Raw genomic sequence first — 16604 nt, 5'->3', positions numbered from 1 at the left:
GCGCTCGGGTTCGTTTTGCGGTCGGAAAAAGTGGCTGGATGGATTGCCGGTTTATAATCGAGAGTTCTCGATAGAGGAAGAGTGCTCTCTACCTCTGTTTTAGAATCTGCGTTTACTAGAAGCGGTCTAGGTTGTGAGACGTTTCACTTGCGTGATCGGAATCGGAAAAGGTGATTAGATTGCCGAGTATGTCCTTTCCATACCGGCTCATTACCCACGCGTGGGCGAGCGGCGGCATTATCTTCCGAACGGGTTTCGGGAAAACGATACGGTCGGGCTCGTTCGGAGGGGTTCGGGTGTTGCGCCGAACGCGGGCTTTCGCCGGTCGGCGGTTCGGGGCGCCTCGCCAATCTCCGGCGTTTTTTGGCTCGCCAATTAACGGCTTAACGCCGTTTGAAATATTTTATAGTTAAAAAAAATGTGGGCGCACCGCGCCCCTGCCTTTGCCCGGCGGATGTTCTGCCGGGCGGCAGCTTCCGGTGGATCGCATGCCGGGTAAAACGATGCGATTAAGGGGGTGCACGGGGTGCATCGTTACATCACCCCCCCCCCTTGAAATTGTGCCTGAACTTGAGGCACACGTTTATGTTCGGAGCGGATGGTCGGACTGCTGGACGGTCGGACGAGTGGATCCCCTGGGATGGACGGCTCTAACTTATTCTCCGTTTGTAGCGGAGCTTCCCGTCCCCTGAAAAGCGTAGAATCCATCGTGGAGTCCTCGGCTTGTAGCGGCGGCTTACATGTACCGCGAAATGCGATACCTCCACTATGAGTCCGGGCTCGATTTCCACCTTGATGGGTGGTGCTGTCATCGATCACATTGGCCGCAGGATCTCTTCCTGTGGCTGTGTCTCGGCTGCGGATTTTTGCAGCGGTTTCGGCGGCTTCTCAAACGGCCGGATCGGCTTACGCCCAGGTGGTGGCGGCGGTGGGGTCAAGAGCATCAGCCGTTTTTGCTCATTGACCCGGTCGGATCTCTGCACGATTGTTTCGACTCTCGGCAGCCGCGGCGTTGGCGGCTGCTGGTGCGGCTCGGGTGGCGGAGCCGGTGGCGCGGGCTGCGCTTCTTCTTCGGCTGGCTCTCCGAGGTATTCGCTGATGGCTTTCAAAATATCCTCACTGTTCGACATGTCGAAATGAAGTGACTTCCGTTGCTCCAGTCACTCGTTTTCGTCCTCGCTCTCGTCATTGTTGTTGTTGTTATTGTTATTCTCGTCCTCGGTGTCGTTTTTCGCCGATTTCAAGTCTTGAACGTGTATATGCCGGAGCCACTTTCCTCGCCTGCTACGGAGATCCACGATTACCGGCGAGATCACCCGACATACTTCGTATGACCCGTCGTATTTTGGCGCGAGCTTTGCGTTAAAATTATTTGCTTTATTCGAGAGTTGGTGGTCCTTTCTCCCAATCGCCCACCTGCGGTTTCCAGGCTCTTCTCCTTAGGTCGTAAAAGTGTTTTTGCTTTTCGAAAGCTCGTGAAAGATTAATCTTCATTAGCTCGTTCGCCTCTTGCAGCTGTCTTTGTATTGTTTCCGGAGCGGGTGCTTGTTCGTCTGACGGGTTATCGTCCACGGGTGAAATCAATTCGCGGCCGTAATTCAAAAACGCTGATGTATATCTTGTGGCGTCGTAAACGGCTGTATTGTATGCGAACTGGATCGCGTTTAATTTTTCATCCCAGGCTTTTTGGTCTTTTCCGATATATTGGCTGACCATCGTTTTTATAGGTCGGTTAGTCCTTTCTACTGGGTTGCAGTGTAGTGCGTACGCTGGTGTGGTCACGTGCTTCACGTTCCCTTAATCTTTGCTCTAATTGTTTTGTAACTGGGTGCCGTTATCTGATAAGATGACTTCTGGTTTTCCATGCCGCAGAATTATGTTATTCGTTAAGTCCTGTGTGACGGCATCGGCTGTGGCTCGGCGTAGAGGCACTAGTTCGGTCCATTTCGTAAATCGATCTTGCATGACTAAAAGCCAAATATGTCCCTCTTTTGACCTTGGATCGATAAGGTCGATGCAGACCTGCTGCCAGGGTCTTTTAACCTCTGTTGCGTGTAGTTTTCCCGCCGGTTTTTCCTGGGACGCCTTGTGACTCTGGCAGTTCCTGCAATTCCGGACTTCGTGATGTCACGGAACATCCCTGGCCAGTAGTGTCCCTCGGCAATTCTCGCTATGGTTTTCGCGATGCCGAGATGTCCGGCTGTTGGTTCGTCATGATACTTTCGGAGAACTTGTTTTCGAATCGGTTGGAATATACACCTTCCACTGGGCGTTGCTGCTTTTATCCTTGAAATTTAGTATATACAGGATGTGTCGGTATAATCTTCCTTCCTTAATCTTGTAGTCTGGTCTGGAGGCTGGATCCTGGCGTACTTCTTTCATCACTCGGTCTTACCAGCTGCATTTTTCTTGTTTGACGGCGCAGATTTCCGGGCAGCGTGACAGCGCGTCTGCCACGCGGTTCTGAACCCCTCGGCGATAAATGATATCGAATTCGTATTGCTGTAATTCGAATACCCAGCGTCCGAGTCGTCCGGTCGGCGATTCTAATTTTTGCAGCCATTTTAGGGCATGATGATCGGTTATGACGGTAAAGGCATAGCCTTCTAGATAACTTTTCATCTGCCGGATTCCCCAGACAATTGTCAGGCATTCGAGTTCTGTTGCAGTGTAATTTCGTTCTGCCGCGTTTAATGTTCGACTTGCATACGCTATCACTCTTTCTCCGTCCTCATGTTGCTGCGTCAGTACCGCACCGAAATCGGAGGTGCTTGGTCGGTTTGTAATACGAATCGCTTTGTAAAATCCGGACAGGCTAAAACTGGAGCGGAGACCAGTTTTTCCTTTAGTGAAAAGCCTTTTCCTGCTCCTCACCCCACGGCCAGCGTGCGTTCTTTTTTGTAAGTCGTGTTAACGGCGCGGCTATTTCGGAGAAACTCGCAATAAACCGTCGGTACCATGAGGTCATCCCGATAAATTGCCGAATTTGCTTGACTGTTCGCGGCTCTGGCCAATTAGCCACTGCGTTAACCTTTTCGGGGTCTGTCCGGATCCATTCTTTGTCTATCGACATAATGTGTCCCAGGTATTTTAGCTTGTCTACGCAGAATTTGCACTTGTCAGAGTTCAGCCGTAATTGAGCGTTTCGAAGGCGACGGAAGGTCTTGGCGAGCAGCTCGAGATGTTCGTGAAACGTTTTACTAATTATGATAATGTCATCTAAATAGACAAATACGTGCGGTTCTAAATCCGGCCCGAGGACTGTATCTAGCAATCTTTGGAACGTAGCTGGTGCTGAATGCAACCCGAACGGCATAACTGTAAATTGGTACAATCCCTTCCCTGGAATCGTGAACGCAGTCAATGGTCGGCTTTCCTGTGCGAGCGGAACCTGCCAATATCCACTTTTTAAGTCGAGCGTGGACGCGCTTTCTCTTAGTTTATCTAGCGTCGCGGTAATTTGTGGTAATGGATATGCGTCTTTCTGTGTCACTTCGTTTAATCGTCGGAAATCTATGCAAAATCTATGTTTGCCATCCTTTTTCTTTACTATCACGATAGATGAGCTCCATGGACTATGTGATGGTTCAATTACGCCTTGTTCAAGTATTTCGTCCACCTCTTTATTAATAATTGCTTGCATGGCTGGGTTGTGTGGTCGGTACCTTTATTTGATGGGCGTATCATCCTTTAGGTATATGTGATGCTCCATTTTGCTGGTTAGTCCGCGGATATTTTCGAATTGTTGTAATTCTTGTTTTAGAAATTCCTGCAGTTGCTTCTCCTCGCCCGAAGTCTGCACGACTAGTTCTCCGATTGTATTGCATCTCGGAAGCCAATTCCTAATGTATCTTGGTGGGGGAGGGATTCCCAAGCGAAGTCGGTATTGCAAGTCGATTCCTATGATCATTTTATCCTCCATATGTGGGAGGATAAAAAAGTTATGCGTGATTGTCCGGTTGTCCATTTGCAGTGGCAGTGTCATGTATCTGAATGTTTTATGTTTATGAAGTTAGCACCGCCATTTTAAAAAATGAAAAAAATTAAAGTTGTGCCAGATTGTGCTAGGCTTGTGCTATGTTGTGCCGCAAACCGTACTTCGATATCTCAAAAAATAAAGCGAAAATTGCAAAAAATCGTTTTTAAGGTCCAACACGGCCATTTTGTCAAAATGAAAAAAAAACAATTGTGCTAGATTGTGCTAGGGTTGTGCTGGCTTGTGCCGCAAACCATAATTCGATAACGCAATTAATTTATTAGAAAATTGCAATTAAAAGAATAGTCGTAGCACCGACATTTTGAAAAACCAAAAAAAAAAGTTGTGTTGGATTGTGCTAGAGTTGTACTAGCTTGTGCCACAAATCGTAGTTTGATAACGCAATTAGTTTATTAGAAAATCGAAATTTAAAAAATAATCGCAGCGCCGCCGACACATACGACGCAGTTTTCCAAAATTCGGTTTTTTAATTATTCGAAGAAGCAAAGATAATATTACATATCTGAATTGTGCTAGCCTAGCACAAGTCAGCACAACCGTTGATTTTCTCAGCACAGCGATATTAACGGCACTTTACTCTTGAGCGTGACTCTTTTCGCTTGGATTCTATGTCCAAAATTTCGCTTTTTAATTATCCGACAAGGACAATATTGCATATCTGAGTTGTGCTAGCCTAGCACAAGTCAGCACAAGCATTGAAATTTTTAAAATTATAAAAAAATTATAAAAAATTTTCTGTTTGTTTGAATTATGTGAAAACTATTTTTCCATTATGAAAATTTGGTTTACCACCAAAATTAGAATCTGAAATTATTCTATTAATTTTATAGATTTTTTAATAAAAATAACGTAATCTATGTCTTTATTGATAAATGTTTTTATGTTTCTCTTTCGCAACTTAACAACCATTTTAGTCTTGTGAATATTAAAATGTAATATTTTCAAATTGGACGGGAAATAATTGCACCAGCAATAACTGAACTAATTCCACCATCGGAAAATGAGAATATAAAGCTTAAAATCCATTCTATGTGCAATATATTTACTGCGTAAAGTAAACTAAATTTTTTCTTCATGTATCATCGAATTTATTGTTGACTCTAGGTCCCACACATATTTTTTGCCACTCGTAACTTTACTTGAGAGTCTGTGGGATCTCTTGAATTTTGAAGCGCATCTCAGTCAGAGATAAATACGTAGGTATATTCAAAACTGTTTTTAAAAATCGTATCTAAAAGTTTGAAAATGCCATTTACACACGGAGAAATTAAAAAAATCAATGGTTTTCGAAATAAATGCTGTTAAATTTAGATTAATTTTTTAAATTGTAAGAAACTAGATATTTTGAACAATTTTCTTGTGTGTAGCATATCGAAAATTGTTAATCAAAATCTTAAGAATATTAACGATATTAGCCAATTACATTATTTGTCTGCCTAGGACACGCCACGTGGAGGCTACCGCTGAAATCCTAGTGTATATGAAATACTAGATGTATCCCATTTGTTTTTTTTTTTGTTATTATATGTTTTCTTTATTTTTTTTGGTTTTTTTATTGTTTTTTAAATTGTTTTTTTATTGTTTTTGGTTTTTTATTGTTTTTTAATATTTTTGGTTTGTTTTATGCTTTTTGTTAATTTTTTAAATGTATAATAAATAAGATATATAAAATATATTAGATAAGAATAATAATAAAAGTTATGTATCTCTCGAATGAAGTTTTATCGCATTAGTGTAGTCTTTTTGGCGTTAAACTTTAGTTAATACTCTTACGTTAAGGTTAATACTCTTACGTATATGCACAAATGTGCCTGTACTTCGATTTCGCTGTCGATATTCTGCGGCTTTGCCTTTGCTTTCATATCATCAAACAACAGCCAAATGGAGCCAATTTTAATGTACGCTATGTAATGGCCTACTGAGTTTGCATTGTAAATCCCTTCGTACACCACAATCCCGGCCAACTGATAGCCCGCGTTATCTGGCATTATGAGACGATCTGGGAAGTCTCTTAATCGTTGCAACTTATCATCGCCAAAAGCTGTCTCAATTATTAACTGCAGACCATATTTTATTTCACATATCGGAAACTCCTCGCAGCATAGTCTGGGCCGAGAATCGCCTCGATATAGAGCGTCAGGAAGACTGGTCGCACCATCTTTCATCCACATGTCAAAATCGACAGACATGACAATTATGCGTTTGACGCTTTCTTTCTTGTAAGTGGCGCAGCGTTTTTCTATAATGCTTCTATATATGTTTTCTATAATGCAGCTTGGATAGTCTTGGAACATCAAAGTCGCCATGTTTGCAATGTTGGCCGTAGCAACAATTTGTATAATACGATTGCGACGATTTTCTGGTTTCAATTGTGGAATATTGAGGGCATTCACTCTGTTTAAATAAAACTTGATCGACAGACCTGCCCTAAGCAATTCGTTTACACAGGAGAAGATTGGAGATGTATAATCTTTAATCTTGTCTCTATAAATATTATTATGCGATGCTGTACAGACTAAGATTTGACAGAGACTGTCAAAGCTACATGTGTTTCGGACGATGAACGATTGTCTCTTATCTCGCACAACTGAGCATCGGTTTCCATTAGGAATTATGGGTAGAGCAGTACAAAAGGTTGTACTGGTGTTGATCCAAGGATATGGATCGGCATATCTAAACGTTTTTTTCCAACTTGGATTTTTATTACGCCAATTGTGTTTGGCTCGCATCTCTTCGAAATCAATAACGTTTCCCTCGTTCTCTTCACCTTTAATATCGATCAGTGGGACTGTGATCTTTGATGTTTTTCGTGGAATCGGACAAATGTTTTGTTTTATCGGTTCTGCCTCTTTTTCTACCAGCATCGATATTTCTTGCTCTTGGCAGGTTCAATTTTTAGAAACCTCGGAGTCGACGTAGCTTTCATCTTCATCAATTGAATCATAAAACGAGTTGATTTCCGTATCAGCCATCGCTATCTTTAGCTTCCCTGGTAGTAGACAAAATGTGTCTCGCGACAAATTTATCCACGCGCAATGGTAAGGAGACATTCTTGAACGTACGATGTTTCAGATCATTGAATTCGGATTCGACTGCTGCAGATGTAGCGTTAACCGATCCGTATCAAATTATACCGCGCATAACTTCAGTAAACAGAGGAAAATACATGAGCAACGCTTTCAATTTTTTAGCAAATTTAGGGCAGTAATATCCATTTATCTCGATGGTACTCTTTTCAGCCTCGATCCGTTCGAGAATGTTTCCGTACAGCGTTTCTACCATTGATGGAGGTTTGAGTTCACCATATAATTTCCATCAATCTCGGGATGCGGAATCTCTTCTGTCGTGTCATCATCGTATATGTCGTCTTCCACTTCGGCTGACGACGATCCTCGGATCTCCCCTGCAAGAAAATTTCGCGATTGTTCCACATGTCCATCAGGTTGCTCGTTGTGATTTAGAGCTAGCATTAGAATTGCTGTCGCTATTTCTGTAAACTTCTCCAAGGTTTCCTGCTTTCGCAATATTGCCACTGCCCTCAAATAAAACTTCCGTACTTTAGGATGCTTGTCACTGAAACACTTCCATCTCGCGAGCATGTTCGAGAAGTGACAAACGTCAAGCCGTACGAGGCACGGAGGTACTCTGTTCGTATGAGTCTTGTTTGTCAACAAATCAAAGCAAATCATTAAGTACTGTTTGAGGCTAAGTACTTGACCGAATGCCTGAGCTACTGCTCCGAGAAGCGCCTTATCAAAATCAGTAACGCATTCTTTGGGCACACGAATCACGGATCGTTTTGCATGGACAGTCTTCAAGAATACTCGTAGCCACATCAGAATGTCGTCAGCTTGCGCAGAAGACAACATTTGGATGATAGGTGCAGTCTTATTATCTACTTGTGTCACGATTTGATATAAGTATATGTGCGGACACAAGTCTCCATTTGGCAGTTTCAACTTTTTGACCAAAGATCCTGGTACCGTCAATATACACAGTATCATGGTAATGATCGTACACTGCTTCCTGTTCCTTAGACCAATACATTACTGTCAGCGGATTAAGACCGATTCTTTTTATTGCACCGTTATATTTTTCGCTATATCAAATGGAGGTAGAAGGAGGAAGAAATTTTTCGCATCATCAAATGGAGGCTTTCAAATATATTCAGATATATTATATTATCAGATTGGATATCTAGAAATTTATCCTGTCGCTCTTGCTTTGCTTTGCGAAGTACCTTACCACTATACAGATGAGGTGGTTCCTTCTCACCTAAGCGTATCATCAGCCTATCTGCTTCCGCACGACGCCATTGGCAAGGCAGTTTGTTGCCTTCAACTAACTGCTTGGCAACAGCGGTCCACGTTTCGCCTCTGAGTTGCCTTTTTTTAACATGCTTTACGATTGGATCAAAGTCCTGAATAGTGCATTCCATAAGTATGCTTACATCCAGTTGAGGTTTGTTCGCAATACGCCCTAAAAATTCACACTCACATTCAGAACATTTTCCTGAAATTGTTGCAAAAATACCGGTCTCTGAAATTTTCGCGTTGCGAAAAGAAATAGCACATGGTATTTTAGTTTCCATCCATATCTTTTCGTATAGTATGCTAGTCCACGAGTGTCTTCTCAAGCAATACAGAGCGCGTTTTCTGCCATCCTGGAATTTGTATGTTACCGACTCAGGTTGAATTTTCGACCACAATTCAGTAACATCAATGGTGAATTCAATAATACCAGTTATGCTATCATTTGCCGATGAGTCGAGTATTTTCGAGTTCGTGGACATGTCAGCTTGACAATATCAAAGGCCACCACTAATCGGTCGTAAATATTGTATCTACGACTAAGAATTATAGTATAAATATTTTTTGGCGTCATGGTCGGGTATTCGGCTATCAATGTTTTTGATAAACCTTTAAAAATTGCCGAACTCGGTGGAAGAACTTTACCATTTCTATCCACGACATTAGCACCGTTAGGCGGCTCCAGTAATTGCCATAGTCTCGATATATTAGGCTTTATATTCATTGTTGACAATTCAAGATTCCAGAAAATTTAGATTAGATGGCTAACAAAAAATAGCTTTAAAAAGTTAAGATTTAGGTAGACAGACTTAGGTAGGCAAAAAGAATAGACGAATATCAAATAGCAAATATGTATTATAAAAAAAGGAAAGAAAATTATTTTGGTGTGCAATAATTATTTGATGTGAGTTCTTTTATTGTATAAAATAATGTAATGTTTTCACAATAGTGCGTCACGAATGAGATGGTCCAACCACTCCACGGAATGCGACCGGAAGTGGCAAGTGACTTCGTTAACTCAAAGGCGCCAATTTGCAGCCATGCTGAGCGCAATAAGGGTACCTTGTCAAAATTCGCGTTGGCCACTTGCGAATGGTCAGTTCGGAGAAAATCTCCTGCAACAAAAGGGATGGAATAGCCCTAACCGACCTCTTTTCGTGAAAAATAAGTGAGGCGAAAGTGTGAGACAAGGGTGGCGAATTGAGAAAGGCAAGATTTTGGTTTTCCTTAAATTGCGAAAGAGTTGCAGTGCAACGAATAGGCGATTCAGTGTGGAGTGAAATTGTAGTTGTATAGTTATTGTTTTTTGTTTGCTTTCTTTATTTCAGCGATAAGTACATTAATAAATTAACACAAGTGCGAGTCACTAAACGATTTTTTTTCTTGGTCGATCTGACTCTGCGAGACGCCTTTCCTGATTTTTAATTAAATAATAATCTTAATATTTCTTACACGGGACGTTATAGACCGCATTTATTCAGCGTATAAAACTGTTAAACTTAAAAAAAAACAAAAATATACATGTTAACCTAAAAGCAGTAATTTATTTTTGTTCCGAATAAAGTCGACCAGCCCGAATTTCATTTTTGTGTGTACTATAATTATGCAAAAGGATTTATAATTCTGTGACCAATAAAAAGATATTTATGTGCAAAAAATATCATATCTGATTGGTAAAGCAGACAACTTCAGCATCCTCTTAACATCACCAACCTAAAAAAATTAACAGTTGTGCTGACTTGTGCTAAGTTAGCACAACTTAAATATGTAATATTGTTTTTATTGGATAATTAATAAGCCAAATTATGGACATAGAATCCAAGTGCAAAGAATGATGCTCAAGAGTAAAGTGCCCTTAATATCGCTGTGGTGAGGAAATCGACGATTGTGCTGACTTGTGCTAGGCTAGCACAACTCAGATATGCAATATTGTCCTTGTCGGATAATTAAAAAGCGAAATTTTTGACATAGAATCCAAGCGAAAAGAGTACGCTCAAGAGTAAAGTGCCGTTAATATCGCTGTGCTGAGAAAATCGACGGTTGTGCTGACTTGTGCTAGGCTAGCACAATTCAGATATGTAATATTATCTTTGTCGGATAATTAAAAAACCGAATTTTAGAAAACTGCGTTGTATGTGTCGGCGGCGCTGCGATTATTTTTTAAATTTCGATTTTCTAATAAACTAATTGCGTTATCGAACTACGATTTGTGGCACAAGCTAGCACAACTCTTTTTTTTAGCACAACTTTTTTTTTGGTTTTTCAAAATGGCGGTGCTGCGACTATTTTTTTAATTGCAATTTTCTAATAAATTAATTGCGTTATCGAATTATGGTTTGCGGCACAAGCTAGCATAACCCTAGCACAATCTAGCACAATTGTTTTTTTTTCATTCTGACAAAATGGCGGTGTTGGACCTTAAAAACGATTTTTTGCAATTTTCGCTTTATTTTTTGAGATATCGAAGTACGGTTTGCGGCACAACATAGCACAAGCCTAGCACACTCTAGCACAACTTTAATTCTTTTTATTTTTTAAAATGGCGGTGCTAACTTCATAAACATGAATGTTTCCCCTGTGGTACCGTCTGCCAGATATACCGTCCCCCTTTTTCCCTTTGTTTCAAATCCTTCTGCACCCAGGGCCTTGGACGTGTGCTCGTTGATTAATGAGACCTCTGATCCTCCATTTAACAAGGCGTTATTACTCCGTCCCTGAATGTATATCTTTATGTGCGGTCGCGGTATGAAAGTTATGCGGGGCTCGGGGTTGTATTTGCGGCCGCGTCCTCTCCGGCCCCGGAGGCTTTTCCCGCCTTCGGGTGACAATCCTTCGTCAGGACTCCGTCCTTATCACATTGCGAGCAAAATTTTCTAGCCTGCCTTCGGCACTGCGCGCGCGTGTGCCCTCTTTGCTTGCACCGCCAGCAGCAATCATTTTTTTTATATACTACTGCTATTGACGGTACCGCGGTGTCTTTCTCCCGTTTCGCTGCTTCTTTTTGCTCCTGTAAAATGTCTTCGAATTCCGCGGCTCGCGACTGTAATTCCGCTATACTCTGCACGTCGTCGATTCTCATGTAATGCTCATAAGCTGGATTCATATTCTCGTAAATCATATCGAGCTGCTCGTCTCGCGAGTATCCCCTGGCTCGACGCATCAGTGTCATCATTACCGTGACGTAATGTGCAAATTTTTCTGTCGACTGTTGATGTTGCCCCATAATTTCTCGACGCAGTGTGGCCGTGTATCGCCGTGGCAAGAATTGCCTTCGAAAATCGCGCTCAAAATCGTCCCATGTCTCCCAAGAATCTCGGTAATTTCTAAACCATAACAGACTATCTCCCTTCAATAATTCTGGGAGCCCTTTTAATAGTTGTGTCGGTGTGAACCCGTATGCGTGTCTCAATTCCCCCATCTTTTCAAGTAATGCGGCGGGGTTCCGACTCCGCGGGATGTCGAAATGACATCCCCATTTACGTATCAGATCGATGGTTTTCTCATCGTATTGGAACGCCATATCCGTGGCGGTGGATGTTCTGAATTCTAAGTTCGTCGGGGTAGAAACTGTTAGGCGGGGTGCCGCCCCTTGCGCGCCTATTTCCCCCGTGTACGTCTCAAATGCGTCAATTTGTTCGGGATGCTCCTCTGCGAACCGGCCCATTCGTTTGCAGAGTTCCTCCAACTTACCCGCGTCTTCGATATTAAGAGCTTTAGCCATTGCGGTTATTTCACCTTTATTTAATCTATACAACCACGCTTTCATTTTTCCACGCTCGCACGCTTCCTACGTATTTCGATTTTTTAACTGTTCGGGCGCCAATGTCACGGGCGAATTCCGCGTGAATCGCCGTCGGATAGCTGGAGTCGGGATCAGGATTCGTTCGATGGTTATATTGATAACGAGAGTGTGTACGTGTACAAAAAGGAAGACTTTATTACAACTATATTGGGTGTGTGTGCGCGGGTGTATATGCGTATGTGGTTTACAATGTGTATTTGAGGTGTGCGTGTTGCACTATGTATGTTGATTGCGCGAGGCGCGATGCGTGTAGAAAGTTTTGCTGCGCGAGATCGAATTATAAATGCACGCGCGGTTGCGTTAACTGATCGTACTCGTGGCAGCGCTGAGTTGCACGAATAATATTTAAAATATATGTATTTATATGTTGGATGGTAACACGTAATACAAATGCAGCGGGTTATTATAATAAATGCGGTAATATTTGTCGTCGATGTATGCGGTACAATGTTTCATATGCCGCGCGTGTTTACATCCGAAGCCTTTTCTTTTTTAAATTTATTATTATTACTATACGGTATTATTACTATACGGTATTATTACTATACGGACTGTTAATCCTTCTCATTTTTTATTTTAATTTAACACACTTTTCGAAAATAAAGAGATTAGAAACACAAATTGTTTCAAAGTCTATGTATACTGCATATTTAGTATATAAAACTATGTTCTCTGATTATTTCCGCAAGGATAATAACACAACCTTACAATTTATTATAGACATGGATAAACTGTTTGATACTCTAAATTCTTCTTTAAAGAAAAAAACAGTGCCTAACAAATAAAATTATGCTATTACAAAAGATACAGAGTAAACAGAATTTTTTACACAAAATATGTTAGAAGCTTTAACAACAAGTAGATTTGAAATTAGATCAAAACCTGTTTGTAGAAAAGGTTTTTTATTAACAATAAATTCTGTTTTACAGTTATTTAAAGATTTAGTTGAGAATTATGATATTCATGAACTTTGCACTAGGAAATTAAATCAAGATCCATTAGAAAATTTATTTTCTGTTATAAGACAACAACATGGATGTTCTGTTAATTCATCTCCAAAACAATTTCAAGTTGGCTTATAACATATTTTCATTACACAATTATCAAAAGTATCAAGTAATAGTAATTATGAAACAGATAAGAATTATATTTTTACAAAATTGAGTCAACTCAAACACACAATGCATTCTACTAAACAGAACCAAAGAACAAATGAACAGACATCATCGATTTTAACATTAACAAATATAAATTTCGAGGAATTAAATAAACCTTTATCAAGCGACGCGGTGATGTCGCGACGCTAAGTACATAAAAAAAACTAAAAAAGAACTGGATCCGAGCATTGAGAGTCACTGTCCTCGACGCGGCGCTACCAAGTAGCTTATCCGGAATTTTACGTCAAATAAACTTTCGATTAAAATATTTCAGAAACAAAAGCCGTAATAAAAAATCTAACGACATTTTTCTTATATAATGTGAATACAAGCTTTCGATTGCGACCAGTTTGAATAAAATCGGTTCAGTCAATCTCGAGAAATGATAATCGCATGCCAGAAATGTGACATTTTTTCCTTCATCATAAGATTCAGACGTATCTTCGCACGTACACATTCAAAGCGATTTTGTCCCTTAAGCTGCGTTCATACCGCGCATATATGATTATTCGCTTTAATGTGCAAAAATGCTTTAAGAAACAAAACCATTTATGTACATGTGTGTGCATATGTGTGATATGTGTATGTGTGTGTGTATACGTGTGAGAGATTAATTTATCGCATAACAATTTTTAAAAATCTCTTGGGGGTAAAATCTAATCTATCTCGAAAACGGTATCACAAAAATATAAAAACTGTGCCTTTAGATAAGACTTCTAAGGAAGGAGACTAATTTAGTATTATACTCTCGTATTATACCACCCTATTATACCACCCTCCTTCTAAGGAAGGAGACTAATTTAGTATTATACTCTCGTATTATACCACCCCTTGGAAGTAAACTCTAATATCTAGAAAATGAAATCTTGTGAAAATACACGACTTATTCTTAGTAAAGATTTTTAAAAATGCATATATATTTTTTGCAGAAATAATATAAATTTTTACAAAAAGGTGGTGATATCCCTCTAGAAACCTTATAACGGTAAAATGCGTCAAGTATATAAAAAAATATCTTTAAAAAAATCTGACATATATTTTCTGTAGAAATAATATAAATTTTTACAAACAGCAGTGAGATCCCCTAAAAAAACCTTATAAAGGTAAAAAAATACGCCAGTCTAAGGCTTATTTTATAAAAATGTAAATTGTACTTACTAAATGAAAGGATTAACAAATATATATTGTATATATATATGTATATATTAAATATGTATAAATATGTATAAATTTGATTATACAATATACATATATATTTACAATATATATTGTATATATATTGTAAATATATATGTATATTGTATAATCAAATTTTTTATTTTATTTAAGATATATAAACGACGAAGTGGGAGGAGGGGCACGCCAAGTTTTCATATTTTACTTCGACCTGAAGGTCATTTATGCGATTTAGAATTTTTTTTCTAGTAAAGCTTTTTTAAATTATATACATCATATAAAAGTGCTTTAGGAATTAAAGTAATTTTAACTCATTTAGTATCGATTACGAATTAATATCACATAATTTATTGTACTTGGCTAATCTCATATCGGTTTTTAAATATTTTATTTTTATCATTCTTTTAGATTTTTTGATTTTTTTATATACTTGGCATATTTTTTTATCTTTAAGATTTTTTTAGAGGATATATAGATTCTGAAATAAAACAATTTACAGAATCGAATGCTATTTATTATATATGTGGATATTTGGCTAAAAAATTTCTTGCCCATCATGAATGCACTATATGTGAAAAATTATTATTAGTTTATAATAATAATGCAGAATATAAAGATTACAAGTTATTCACATTAATGAAAACTTATGTAGACAGTAGTTTAGTTCATGTTACAGAAAATACATTTCAAATTATTATGATTTGGGAAAAACAATTTAAATGCATAATTCAAAATATTATTCATAAAAAAAATTTAGGAAAATTGATAAAAGATATTTTAACACATAACTGTCCAATTATTTAATAATGCTGTCCAGAAAAAAACACATGGTTGTTTCGAAGAAAAAATATGTAATTGTTAATTGCAAATTATATATTTTTTCTTAAAAATAACTATGTGTTTTCTTTACACCAATTGATTCCTCTCATTATTTTGTACATAAAAGTATTAAGGCAAGATAATCAAAAAATGAATATTATTACTAGATATATTACGGTTTATGTAAAATTAAGGAATTATTTCAAACCTCATAACTCGGAAAGGACTTAATGAAAACTAACTTAATTATAGTGTTTTGGAAAGCTCTTGAGATAAACTATAAGAACATGTAAAAGCATATGGGTGTCTCATTTAAAAAGTAAGATGTGACCTTTATATGACCTTCAGGTGACTCTTCAATGTCAAACTAATGACATCATCTTATGTTACCCTTCAAACCATATAACTTTTGTCTGAAACATTTTTTTCTACAATTAAAATTAAAAAAATTATAAGGGTGGAACTTTTAAAATGGGACACCCTATATATATATATATATATATATATATACAGGGTCTACCAAAAGTGTGGAAACCCCTAAATATCTCGGAAAATATACGTTTTACAGAAAAGTGTTTCCAACAAAAGTTGTAGGGTTTAAGAAGATCTATATACTGATTCTATCAGTTTGACCTTGGATGGCGTCGTCAAGGTCAGGTCAAGGTCACATTGACTTTTTTAAATGACACCCCCTACATTTGATTGCATATTCTTATAGCTTAATTCAAGAGCTTTCCAAAACACTATAATAATGTTCATTTTTATTAAGTACTTTGCGAGTTATGAGGGTTGAATGATAGAGTAGCGCCGGTATTAACATTATCCAAGGTGTACTACATGGAGGTTACTCGCTCGGATTTGCATCTGTTGTGTGTGTGATCCAGCTAACTAAGGCAAGATCGGTCGTGGATCCAGTCAGCAAAAGCAAAGACCCAACCAAATTACAATCGAGCATTTAAAGACCTGGAAAGCAATCGACATAGTAAACAGTAAATAAATTTGTGGATGCTCATTTATCATAATAATTGTTCGAAATGTGTGCGTGTGCGTGCGTGCGGTGCGTGTATACAGAGATCAGGTTAGGTTGCACCAAACGATTGCAAATGTGTTTCAATGTGTTAAAGTAAATGCTGAAAGTGGCTGCCATTTACTTCCTGACAATATGCTAATCTTTGGTAGAATGTAGAAATGACTTTACGATTCGTTTCAAAAGGTATCAAAGCCATTTCATCCCTTATTCGCTGTATCAATTCGTGAATGGTTTTAGGTTTTGTTCTGTAAACCTTACTCTTCAGATATCCCCATAGATAATAATCAAGAGGAGTTAGATCTGGTGACCGAGG

The 16604-nt window shown here is 38.8% G+C and overlaps 2 protein-coding genes across 2 annotated transcripts in view; both read right to left on the bottom strand.

Annotated features, from left to right (window-relative positions):
• LOC105251729 (probable multidrug resistance-associated protein lethal(2)03659) overlaps positions 1-16604 on the bottom strand; it is a 469824-nt gene that overhangs the window by 309860 nt on the left and 143360 nt on the right. The window lies entirely within an intron of this gene.
• LOC112639728 lies at positions 1378-1716 on the bottom strand. The gene has a single exon (XM_025414605.1). The coding sequence runs from the start codon at positions 1714-1716 to the stop codon at positions 1378-1380; it is 339 nt and encodes a 112-aa protein (XP_025270390.1).

Source organism: Camponotus floridanus, unplaced genomic scaffold (genome assembly GCF_003227725.1).
Source record: "Camponotus floridanus strain SB8 unplaced genomic scaffold, Cflo_v7.5 scaffold85, whole genome shotgun sequence".
Lineage (NCBI taxonomy): Eukaryota > Metazoa > Arthropoda > Insecta > Hymenoptera > Formicidae > Camponotus > Camponotus floridanus.
This window is presented reverse-complemented; position numbering and strand designations above follow the sequence as displayed.

Bases quoted from the DNA above. Each gene is read 5' to 3' on its own strand.
- LOC112639728 (XM_025414605.1), bottom strand. From the start codon at position 1,716: ATGGTCAGCCAATATATCGGAAAAGACCAAAAAGCCTGGGATGAAAAA.